A 12,705-nucleotide genomic window follows, 5' to 3' on the forward strand; every position below is an offset into this window, starting at 1 on the left:
CTGGGAACATAGTCACCAAGAAAACAATTGGTAACACACTACGCCGTGAAGGACTGAAATCCTGCAGCGCCCGCAAGGTCTCCCTGCTCAAGAAATCACATGTACAGGACCTTCTGAAGTTTGCTAATGAACATCTGATTGATTCAGAGGAGAACTGGGTGAAAGTAATGTGGTCAGATGAGACCAAAATCGAGCTCTTTGGCATCAACTCGCTGTGTTTGGAGGAGGAGGAGGAATGTTGCCTATGACCCCAAGAACACCATCTTCACCGTCATACATGGAGGTGGAAACATTATGCTTTGGGGGTGTTTTTCTGCTAAGGGGACAGGACAACTTCACCGCATCAAAGGATGTACCATCAAATCTTGGATGAGAACCTCCTTCCCTCAGCCAGGGCATTGAAAATGGGTAATTGATGGGTCTTCCAGCATGACAATGACCCAAAACACACGGCCAAGGCAACAAAGGAGTGGCTCAAGAAGAAGTACATTAAGGTCCTGGAGTGGCCTAGCCAGTCTCCAGACCTTAATCCCATAGAAAATATGTGGAGGGAGCTGAAGGTTCGAGTTACCAAACTTCAGCCTCAAAACCTTAATGACTTGGAGAGGATCTGCAAAGAGAGATGTGTGCAAACCTGGTGGCCAACCACAAGAAACGTCTGACCTCTGTGATTGCCAACAAGGGTTTCTCCACCAACTACTAAGTCATGTCTTTGCGAAGGGGTCAAATACCAATTTCACTCATTTAAAATACAAATCCATTTATAACTTTTTTTTAAAATGCTTTTTTCTGGATATTTTTGTTGTTATTCTGTCTCTCACAGTTAAAATAAATCGACCGTTAAAATTATAGACTGATCATTTCTTTGTCAGTGGGCAAACTTATAAAATCAGCAGGGGGTTAAATACTTTTTTTTTCCCCCCCTCACTGTACACTTTTGAAGCCAGCTAGTAGCTTGCTTAAAGTGACAATCAGCACTCCCATTAGGATCATTGAATGGCACTTTAAAGTGGTTGTAAACCCTTTACAACCACTTTAAACTACAGGTAAGCCTATAATTAGGCTTACCTGTAGCTGCACTGGATATCTCCTAAAACCATCCCTGTATTTGCATGTGCCGACGTCATCGGCACATGCGCACTTAAGCCAAGTGAAGCAATGGCACGTACGTGCCGTTGCTTCAGTTGTACTGTGCCGTTCCTGGCGTCTCCCGCGCGCATGTACGGGAGTGACCTCATCACGGCTCCGGGCCAATCACAGCGCCGGAGCCGCGATACCCGGAAGTAACCCCTTGGAGAGAGAGGTCGCCGGCCGGAGGGGGAGACGAGGACAGCTGCGGGGGGGCTTCGTTCTCGGGTAAGTAATTCATAATGAGCTAGTATGCTATGCATACTAGCTCATTATGCCTTTGCCTTGCAGGGTCTTTTTTTTTTTTTTTTTTTAACCCGGGTTTACAACCACTTTAAGAGCTTCAAAACAAAGCTGACTGAAAGCTCTGCAATTGCTTTTTGTCAAAACTTTCTGATCACAAAGCTCTTATAGAAGCTGAAGCCCGTGTGAAACAGTCCATACAGCTCCATGCCGAGACAAACCAGTTCTTTCCGCACTGGATAGTAGCCTTGTTTAGGGCTGCAGAGATGAGCTGACAGGTTCCCGACTCCTTTTCCTTAAAGCGGAAGTAAACCCATCCATAAAACAGTTACTTTTCTGGCATGTGCCGGAAATGTAACACTCCCATTGGTTGTGCTCTCAACCAAACTGTCAAACCATCCAATGGCTGGTGTCATAACTGATCACATGTGCAGCATCATGGCAGTTGTTGATTAAACAGAGGCAAAGATGGCAGCTTCCTTGGCTAGAAACGATAGTAGGGTTTACTTACACTTTAAAAGCTGATGTATCATATAATTACTATACTGTTTGGAATTCACCGGTAATAGGTATATATATAAAAAAAAAAAAAACACACATTCCAGATATAAAGGACCACAGAGAGGAGGTAATCCCTCTCCATCCGACACCACAAAAGGAACAACCACTTTGAAACGTCATTTATTTCTTCCTGTCAATTTACAATTGATGTTAAATGCATATGAATTTGATAAAGCACCATGTATAATAAATAATTGCCCTTTTTTAAGTTAATGTCCTCATTTTCTTTTTTTTTCAATCCTTTTATTTCTTAGTGCTGCTGATCTCCTGCAGCCTCTTCCTATCTACATGCACTCCAGCAATGGCTGCATGACATTTCTCAAGGTGTTGTCCAATGGTGACAACAGTGGACCATGTGTGTTGCAACAACCACTTGTAGTCTCTATTGGAAGCCTGTGTGAGAACGCAGAACAAATTGAGGGGGGCAGGGACAGAGTTGTCACCCCAGGAAAGTGTCCGAACAAGGACCTTCATGGCAGGGTCACCAGGCTTTACTTTAACCATAGGTGCTCAACCTGTAGCCCTCCAGCTGTGGAACTACAAGTCCCATGAGGAACTGCAAGGCTCCGACAGGTACAAGCATGACACACCAAGGCAGAGGCATGATGGGACTTGTAGTTTTGCAACAGTTGGAGGGCCCGCAGGTTGAGCACACCCCCCTTCCTGCCGCTGCCTCCCGGCCCTTTAAGTGGATCTAAAATTCAGGGGTCTCAAACTGGCGGCCCTCCAGCTGTTGCGAAACTACAAGTCCCATCATGTCTCTGTCTGTGGGAGTCATGCTTGTAACTGTCAGCCTTGCAATGCCTCATGGGACTTGTAGTTTAACAGCTGGAGGGCCGCCAGTTTGAGCTCCATGATCTAAATAGTGGAGGTGGGCATTCTCATTGTGTGACTGCTGTTGTGATTTGTCAGTCACTTGATTGGAAAGCAACCAATCACAAGTATGCATTGGACACACCTTGAGGTAAAAGGGCCAATCACAGTGGCCCTTTACCATGTGATCAGCTGTGTCCAATCACAACTTGCCGGTTATTGGCATTCCTGTTTCCTCACGTGCTGTCACAGTGTGAGGAAAGCAGAGCGGGTAACCGGCAAGTGTGCCTGGGGACATTTCACACTGATCAGTGCCCAGTGATTACTTATTTGCAAAATTTTATAACAGAAACTAAGAAAAACGTTTTTTTATTTTTCCCCCCAAAAAAATTCTTTTTTTTTTTTTTTTTTAGCAAAAAAAAACAAAAAACTAGTGATTAAATGCCACCAAAAAAAAAGCGCCATTTGTGTGAAAAAAATGTCATAAGGGTACACAGTGGGGGGTTATTTACTAAATAACAAATCCACAAGTGTAAAGTGCGCTTGAAATTGCACTGAAAGCGCACTTGGAAGTGCAGTCGCTGTAGATTCGAGAGGGACGTGCAAGGAAAATAAACAGCATTTTAGCTTGCACATGATTGGATAATAAAATCAGCAGAGCTTCCCCTCATTTCAGATCTTCCCCCTCAGATTTACAGCGACTGCACTTCCAAGTGTAGTGCAAAGTGGATTTGCCTTCGGAAATAACCCCCAGTGTTGCACACGACCGCGCAATTGTCATTTAAAGTGTAACAGCTGAAAATTGGCCTGGAAGGGGGGTGAAAGTGGCCAGTATTGAAGCGGTTAAAGCCCACCTGCCAAGGAGCCTCATATGTGCCAGGTTGGGGGGGGGGGGGGAGGGGGAGTGGTTAATGAAAACTGCAGACTAATGCTGGCCATACACTATACAGAAAATCGGCCGAACCCATTTTCGAAAAACGAACGTTCGACCGTGACCGCAAACGATCGTGCCATCATATAATGTCCGATAATCTGTTCAGTGGACATGAATAAATAATTTTGTGTTCGTTTTTTTACATATACCTAGTGCAGGCAGTTCGGACGGGAAACACATTAACCTTGCAATTTATCGTACGTTCGGCTGAAATTTTCCAAACATGCCGTTCGTTTTTTTTCCACAAAAACGTCACAAACGATTATCGATTTGTACCCACTAACTTGCCGAAAAACGAACGAAGTGTCCATACGAACGATTTTTCGGCCGATTTTTCGTATAGTGTATGGCCAGCATTAGATTTTCCCCTCACTTCCTGTCCTACTGCCAAAGTTTCACCAGACAGGAAATTAGAGAAAATCTCCAAGAGGGACATGGAGATAAAAATCTAGCGGGTTCTCGCCTTACCCTATTCTACGAAAGAAAACACTTTTAAAAGTGTCTGTGTTGCTGTTGGAGAGTCGTCCCCCCCCCCCCCCCCCCCCCCCCTCATTTCCTGTCTGGTAAAAATGTCAGCAGGACAGGAAGTGAAGATAAATTTCTCCAGATATCAGTAAAAACCCCACAGGGATTCCATTCCGCTCATCCCTCGATGAATAGTAAAATAATTCAGCCATTGGGATGAAGAACAAATCCTTTATTAACAAAATGAAAAAAAATAACAAAAATTTAACACAATAATTATATATTTTAGAACAGCCTTACATTTATTACGCTTAATCAAATGTAATAGGAAATCCTCTCTCTTGTTCCTTCCTCCGATTCTCACATTCCTTCGTCACTGTTCCACTTTCCTCTGGAGAAGAGCTGGAAAACACAAGAGATGGAAAACAAATCAATGTAAGCAGCAAGATATGATTGGTAACACCCTAGGGCAGGGGGTAGGCAACCTCGGCCCTCCAGCTGTTTTGAAACTACAAGTCCCACGAGACATTGCAAGACCCTTACCATCACAGGCATGACTCCTAGAGGCAGAGGCATGATGGGATTTATAGTTTCACCACAGCTGGAGGGCCAAGGTTGCCTACTCCTGCCCCAGGGTGACTATCCTCAGGGATGACTATGAGGACCGCCATCGGGAATGTTAAGCTGAATGGCTCTCCTCATTGATGGCACACATTAACAGATTGCAGTGGTCATGTGGAAGAGGAGCCATCAAATACAGAGCAGCAGCAGGCTGCCAAGTGCTGTAAATATTTGTATTTCAGCACCGGACAATGGGGTTGATTTACTAAAACTGGAGTGCAAAATCTGGTGCAGCTGTGCATGGTAGCTAATCGGCTTCTAAATTCAGCTTGTTCAATTAAGCTTTGACAAAAAAGAAAAAAAAAAAAAAAAAGAAGGAAGCGGATTGTTTTCTATGCACAGCTGCACCAGATTTTTGTACTCTCCAGTTTTAGAAAATCAACCCGAGTGTCTGTGCAGGAAACTCCAAAGTACGACCCTCCAGCTGTTGCAGAACTACATGTCCCATGAGGCATGGTAAAATCCGACACTCACAGACATGACCTAGGCATGATGGGATCTGTAGTTCCTATACAATTGGGAGGGCCATAGTCTGGAGACCCCTGAATCTCCAGTCCAACAGGGATCATTTAAGTTCTGGCATGACAGAGGAGGAAGGAAGCAGCATGGGTGTGCATGTTTTAGGTAAGTTACCACTGAACACCAATGCCGGGGGGGTGGGTTGTATTGTACGTAATGACACCAATGAAGGGGAGGAAGGTTTCTTTTTTAATGTACCCTGGGGGATGGGGGTATATTGCTGCCCCTGATGAAAAGGGGATTACCATTGAGGCCTCTGCTTTAATAACCCCCTTCCAGGGGGTGGGAAGGATCAGCAATCATGTGACCACTGTGATTGGCTGTTACAGTGGTCACATGATTGGACTCTGATCTCAGGACCGAGAGCCATTTTCGGCAGCTGATGTATTTGGAATTGAAGAGTAAATGTAACCCTCCTTCATTTGGATGCAGATGTGGCCCCTCTTATGTTGAGCAGCACTGATCTAGAGAATAGAATTTAAATCATGGGTAAATCCATTCTGTGTTTACCTCTTATGGCACCATCCCTTATTTACAAGAGAATATGGTAACCTTTCTTCAAAACCATGATCTAGTACAGGGATATGCAATTAGCGGACCTCCAGCTGTTGCAAAACTATAAGTCCCATCATGCCTCTGCCTCTGGGTGTCATGGTTGTAGCGGTCAGTCTTGCTATGCCTCATGGGACTTGTAGTTCTGCAACAGCCGGAGGTCTGCTAATTGCATATCCCTGATCTAGAGAATAGAATTTGAATAGAATTTAAATCCACTCTGTGTTTACCTCTTATGGCACCATCCCTTATTTACAAGAGAATATGGAAACCTTTCTTTAAAACCACATAACCTAGGAGTGGAGAGGGTGAATTGGGTCTTTAAAATGTAAGTTCTAAAGGCAGAAGGTTTTTTTTTTTTTTTTTTTAACTCGAGCCTGATCTCGATCCAACAATATGCATGAGAGCAGAGGCTCGGTCTGCTCTCTCTCTCTCCTCATTGGCTCAGAGACAGCAGTGGGAGCCATTTGCTCCTGCTACTGTCAATCGCAGCCAGGTGGCGGTGGGAGCCCTATCTGTCAATAGAGGTCATAAACGAGCCCACATAGTGCAGACCCAATCTTCCTCTTTCGGGTTCCCTGCTGGTGCTCCTGGATCCTCCCCCTTGCTGAGTGCCCCCATAGCAAGCAGCTTGCCCCCGGCAGGAAGGGGGTGGGGAGCAGCCAGGAGCACTGGCAGGGAACTGGAGAGGATGAGGATCAGAGCTGCTTTGTACATCACCAATACACAGAGCAGGTATTCCACGTGTGTTATTTTAAAGAAGAAAAAAAACATTTAGAATCACTTTAAGCCCTCGTTCATACCAGTTCCAAATGTCATGACAAGTCGCAACCCATTGCCGGCAATTGAACCGTTCAAATTGCCGTGACTTTGAAAAAGGCTCCTGTACCTTTTCAGATTTCATTGTGACTTGCATAGACCTTCTGATAAAGTCGCAAGCCACAATAAAATCGGAAGTGCAAATCGCACTAATATACAGCTTAAGTAGTGCGATTTCAAAGCCGCACCAGTGTGAACCAGGGCCAGGGAGGACATGTAACAATGACTGATAAAACATTAACACGTTTATTACACCATTAAATTGCAGAAGGAAACAGCAGTTGCCAAATCAAGTTTAGTGTGGCAGGTGCGCGTTTACAGTTCCAAAATGGAGTACTGGGTCAACGCGTTTTGCAATATTCTTGCTTCTTCGTCCTGATCCATGATAACTGATGATTCTCTCTGTGATTTAGTGGATCAGGAAGCAGCCTGTTGATTATAAGGCCCCTCAGGCAGAGCAGACAAGTCCCTGTACTTGCGCAGTATGGACCACAATGGCAAGCTTTGAAAACCTCTGTGAGCCTAAAAGATCAAGATGTGCCGATAGGCATCCACTGAAGCCAGAAAGTCCCCTTACCTAAAGTGGATGTAAATCCAAATTTTTTTTTTTTTTTTTTGTATATCATAATGTAGAGTATAAGATTTCCTATCCTTTGAGCCCAGTCTTGCCACAAAGAGTTAATCCAGCTCTGAGCAATCCTCTTTTACTGTTCTGTGAGATAAATCTTGACAAACAGAGAAAAACTTTGTCAACTCCTCCCCCTTGCTGTGAGTGACAGGTGATTTACATATCTCGGGCACTATCCTAAGACATGCATTATTTTTTTTTTTTAATTCCCACCCCCACTCCTTTCTTCAGCAGCTCTGCAAGGATTGGCTGTTCCACACCTCACCATGATTGGGCATGCTGAAGTCATGTGGTTACTTTCCCGTCTTTTCACTGGATGTTAGAGATCATAGCAGAAGTTCAGTGTAAGAAATACACAGGAGAAAATGCATATTGACAAGGGGAGTGTAGAGGTGGGCGGGAGTCTGACATCACGACTCCACCTACCGAGCTCCAGACAACAGACCCGCCCACAGAATCTGCAGTTTTTCGGGTCTCATAACAGACAGAGGGGAGACATTTGACAGGTGAAGATACATGCAGGAGGCATGTATATCCTTATAGATAACCCCTATGGCAGTAGTTTACAAAGGATGACATTGGGTTTACATCCACTTTAAAGTGGATCTTCACGCTCAATCCCCCCCACTTACCGGTTGTGGGTCCTGCACACTTAAAAGCGGAGTTCCACCCAGAGATGGAACTTCCGAGGATTGAATTCCTCATCCCCCCCCCGCCACATTTGCCACCTTTCAAGGGGGAGCGGATATCTGTCAAATCCAGGTATCTGCCTAGAAGAATTACATGCGGGGCAGGCCAGAGCTTTATTATTTAAAAAATACATTAAAAGGAAAAAGCAAAAAATGGCCAAAAGCAGAGGGGTGGGTGGAAGGCAATATGTCACAGATGGTCGAGAGGTGGACTCCATCATGTATTTTTACACCTCCGGGAATCTGTAGACGCTTAAGGTCCAAATAGACTGAATGTATCCATTGGTCTTTGGAACTGTTTGAATACAGGCTGAGAAACATCTCCCATTTCAATACGGGCTCCATTACACCCCAACCTCTCCAGGGCCACAAAGAACTCGCTCTTCTTTCAAAATTCAGAGAGACATTTGAGCACAAAGTGTGGAGGGGGAAAGCGTTGAAATTCCAGCTTTTAACCTCTTGACACCAACTGTGGCACCTATTCGTGTCCCGTGTCCAAACAACATCCATGAAGGCTGATAAAATTCCCCTCACCTGCAAGAGTTGGGGTTTTCCTTCACCGTGAATATGACCGGTCTCTGGACTTGGAGGTCTTTGGAGTCCAGTTTTCCTAGTGGAACTAGGTGGTAGGCCTGTGCTTGAAGCCTGCAGCTAACTGCTTCTCAGCAGGAGAAGCAGGCCCCGGTGTTTAACCTGTCAGTCTTGTCTTCTTCAGAGGTAGCAGCGTGTTACCGTTACCTTCAAGATGAAAGCATCCAAGGATGGCAAGCATTGATTGGGTCATCCTTGGATGCTTGAGGTCCCATGAGACATAGCAAGACTCTGACAGACACAAGCATGACACCCAGAGGCAGATGCATGATGGGACTTGTAGTTTTGCAACAGCTGGAGGTCCGCTAATTGCTAATCCCTGCTCTAGGCCATTGGCCACCAATCCAGATAAAGCCCTCCCCCCCCCCCCCCAAAGAGGGGGGTACTGAACAGGCAGGAAAAAAATCCATAGGCAACTGCCCTCAGAGGCTGGGCCCCCCCCCCCCCAAATTATCGAGCACCAGCCGCCACTGGGTAGAGAGGGTGTTGATTTTTTGTTTTTTTTTGCCAGTGTCCACATTTACCTGGAAAGGTGAAGGTAATCCAATCATTATGGATATCATGAAATCTTGTGACGATTAAGAAATATAGCCATTGTACCCCTCCCCTGATGGAAGCTCAATTTCCCAAGATAACGATACAACACATATTAGGACCAACATCAACCTAAGGAAAAAAAAAAAAGAGTGCTATAAGTAGCTACAAATAAAAAGTGACACTCACCAGAATTCTGATCAACCCACTGCAAGGAGTCCATGTGAGCATTGAGGATTTTACAGATCTGTTGAAGCTGTAATATAAAAACACAGTATGTTATTTAAAGTTCATTCAAAACTCTAATTTTCAATAAATATCATAAAAGTTGTATTTTTTATCTTGGGTTTGTTCTTTTTTCCAGCCTGCAAACGCCATACAAAAATTACCAAGACATTAGCCTTGCCCTATAATCTATATGAGATTATAATCTCTATAAGCTAGATCATAAAAAAAAAAAAAAAAAAATTAAAAAAAATAAATAAAAAGTTTCAAACCCATTATTTTTAAAGAAGTATAAGTATGTGTGCTGTGTATGACATAGCCAGGTTACCCTGTACTATATCCCATCATGCCTTGAACTTTCGCACTGTGGCACAGGCATTACATGTAGGTACAATTCCAAAAACAAAGTTTTACTACCACATTAACCACTTCAGCCCCGGATAGTTTTACCCCCCTTAATTACCAGGCCCTTTTTTTTTTTTGCGATACGGCACTGCGTTACTTTGACAATTGCGAAACCCAAATAAAATTGATGTCCTCTTTTACCCCCACAAATAGAGCTTTCTTTTTGGTGGCATTTGATCACCTCTGCGTTTTTATTTTTTATACTATAAACAAAAAAAAAGACAATTTTGAGAAAGAAAAAAAAAAATTATATATTTTTTTAATATATATATATATACACACACATACACACTATATATATATATATATATATATATATATATATATACACACACACACACAAATTTTTTTTAAACTTTCTGCTATAAAAACATATCAATTTAAGAAAAAAAAAAAAATTGAATTTCTTCATCAGTTTAGGCTAATATGTGTTCTGCTTCATGTTTTTGATAAAAAAATAAGTGAATATTGATTAGTTTGCGCAAAAGTTATCGCGTCTATAAACTTTTTTTTTTTTTTTTTTTTTAACTAGTAATGGCGGCGATTTTTTGCCTGAACACAGATATCATGTACGTCTGACTTTTTCCAAAGAATAGTAGTTGCCCGGCCAATCTCAGGTCTTCATATTCTCTCACTATGGGATTTCCTATAATTAAAACATTGTTTTTGTTCTGCAGAAATTAAATCGGGAAAAAAAAAAAAATAAAAGCAAAGGGCTCTAACCGGGTTACTGGAGTCTCCGGGTCCAGCGGATGTGTTCAGATGTTCGATGACATCTTTCAAATCCTGCGACATTCGCTTCAGTTGGGCATCAATGTTTTCTGCCAGTTTGTAACTGTTGGAGAAAAAAAAAAAAAAAAAAGATCACTTGAAATTCTACAGAATGCAATGCGAATTAAAAGACATATCCTAGTGTGCAGGGAACTTTAGTACAATATGTTATATGAATAAAGGAAGGCAGGCGACTGGCATTTTTAGGAGATCAGCAATGGCCGGCCCTGTGTTTATGGCTCAACAAGTTCACTTTAAGAGCCCTTTCACACCGAGCCACCCATTGCGTTGGCGGTAAAACGCCGCTATTTTTAGCGGCGTTTTACCTTCGGATTAGCGGCACATTTCGGCCGCTAGCGGGCCGCTTTTACCCCCCTGCTAGCGGCCGAAAAAGGGTTAAGACCGCCCGCAATGCGCCGCAATAGCGGCGTTTTGCCGGCGGTATCCCAGCACTGCCCCATTGATTTCAATGGGGAGCAGCGGTGGAGGAGCGGTAAACACACCGCTGCAAAAGAAGCTGCTGACAGGACTTTTCCTGACGTCCTGCCAGCGCAGCGCTCCGGTGTGAAAGCCCTCGGGCTTTCACACTGGGGACAATGCTGCAGCTGTTTGAGGGCGGATTGCAGGCGCTATTTTTAATGCTATAGCGCCTGCAAAACGCCCTCGGTGTGAAAGGGGTCTAAAAGTAGTGTTTGCAATCAAAAATTGCACCAGTCAACTTTAGTGCTATGCCCCACCCACTATCCATTCTGTGTCAATGAGTTGAAGTATATACAAGACGGTGAACCACAAAAAAGAAAAAAAAAAAAAAAAGGGGGGGGGGATTATTTACTTTTACAGACCAAAGCCATATGCATGACTGCTGGACATGAAATAAACTTACTTTTTCTCCCCCAATCTTACGTCTTTTCTCTTTCTTCATCCGCATGCTGGAGGTAGATGGTTCCATTTTGCTCTCTGACCGAGTCCTCTAGAGGGCTCAGGATATCTTCTAGTTCTTTCTGCTGGGAGAGGATGAAATCTAATCCTTGGTCCAATCTAAAAAAAAAAATATATATATATATATTAAAGCTAAACCAGGAAGCCCATGAAGACAAACTGTAGAGCTGCACAATTAATCGTTAAAAAAATCGTGATCTCGATTCACCCCCTCTGACGATCTCTCCTGCAAAGTTTGACGATTCATATAAACAAGTGGAGAGACTATCTGCTCACTCAGCTGTCAAAAGAAAGCATCCAGGCATTCTGCCCAGTCTTTAACTTGATACATTTTAACTAAGCTTCCTTCTTAGATCAAAGGGAGAAAACTTCTGTGTAAATAAATAATCCAGGCAGTCTGCCAAGTTTTCAACAACCTGTAAATGCAGGAAGTTTAACCACTTAAAAGTCTAAATCTTTTTCTGACACTTCTTTCTTAAAGTGTTTGTAAAGGTGTTTTTTTTTTTTTTTAAAATAACAAACATGTTATACTTACCTTCACTGTGCAGCTCGTTCTGCACAGAGTGGCCCCGAACCTCGTCTTCTGGGGTCCCTCGGCGGCTGTTTCAGCTCCTCCCCGCAAGCATTCACCACCTTAATGCGAGCTCCCTCGCACGGTGGTGAGTGCTTGCGGGCGCGCTCCCGTGATACAGCCGGCGGCTATAGCCGCTCGCTGTATCACTCGGCCCCGCCCCCCCGGCGCGCCGCGTCATCGGATGTGATTGACAGCAGCGCGAGCCAATGGCTGCGCTGCTTTCAATCCATCCACTGCAGCCAATCAGCGGCCAGGGTGAGCGGAGGAACAGATGTCGGGAACGCGAAGCTGACTTTCGAGGCGTCAGGTAAGTAAAACGGGGGGGCTGGGGGCGGCGGTTCTGTCAGAAGTTTTTTCACCTTAATGCATAGAATGCATTAAGGTGAAAAAATTTTTACCTTTACAACCCCTTTAAGTTAAAATGAATATTTTTTTGCTAGAAAATGACTTGGAACCCCCAAACATTATAGTATATATATTTTAGGAGAGACCCTAGGGAATAAAATGGCAATTGCTGCAATATTTTATGTCACACTGTGTTTGCCCAGCAGTCTTTCAAATGCAATTTTTGGGGAAAAAATACACTTCAATGAATTAATAATAAAAAAAAAAAAAAAAACATGAAACAGTAAAAGTTAGCCAAATTTTTTTTTTGTTTTAATGTGAAAGACGCCACGAGAATTGTGATCTATCT

The 12,705-nt window shown here is 43.5% G+C and overlaps 1 protein-coding gene across 3 annotated transcripts in view; it reads right to left on the reverse strand.

Annotated features, from left to right (window-relative positions):
• Positions 1–4,482: 4,482 nt before the first annotated feature.
• The window catches only part of LOC141144595 (uncharacterized), a 40,922-nt gene continuing 32,699 nt past the window's right edge, over positions 4,483–12,705 (reverse strand). For all 3 annotated transcript variants that reach the window (XM_073630430.1, XM_073630428.1, XM_073630429.1), the window contains 4 exons: positions 11,402–11,536; positions 10,451–10,562; positions 9,287–9,353; positions 4,483–4,546 (listed from right to left, as the gene is read on the reverse strand). In XM_073630430.1, coding sequence (XP_073486531.1) covers positions 4,518–4,546; positions 9,287–9,353; positions 10,451–10,562; positions 11,402–11,536 — 343 coding nt within the window. In that variant the 3' untranslated portion in view covers positions 4,483–4,517. The remainder of the gene's footprint in view (positions 4,547–9,286; positions 9,354–10,450; positions 10,563–11,401; positions 11,537–12,705) is intronic.

Source organism: Aquarana catesbeiana, linkage group LG05 (genome assembly GCF_042186555.1).
Source record: "Aquarana catesbeiana isolate 2022-GZ linkage group LG05, ASM4218655v1, whole genome shotgun sequence".
In the NCBI taxonomy this organism is placed as follows: domain Eukaryota; kingdom Metazoa; phylum Chordata; class Amphibia; order Anura; family Ranidae; genus Aquarana; species Aquarana catesbeiana.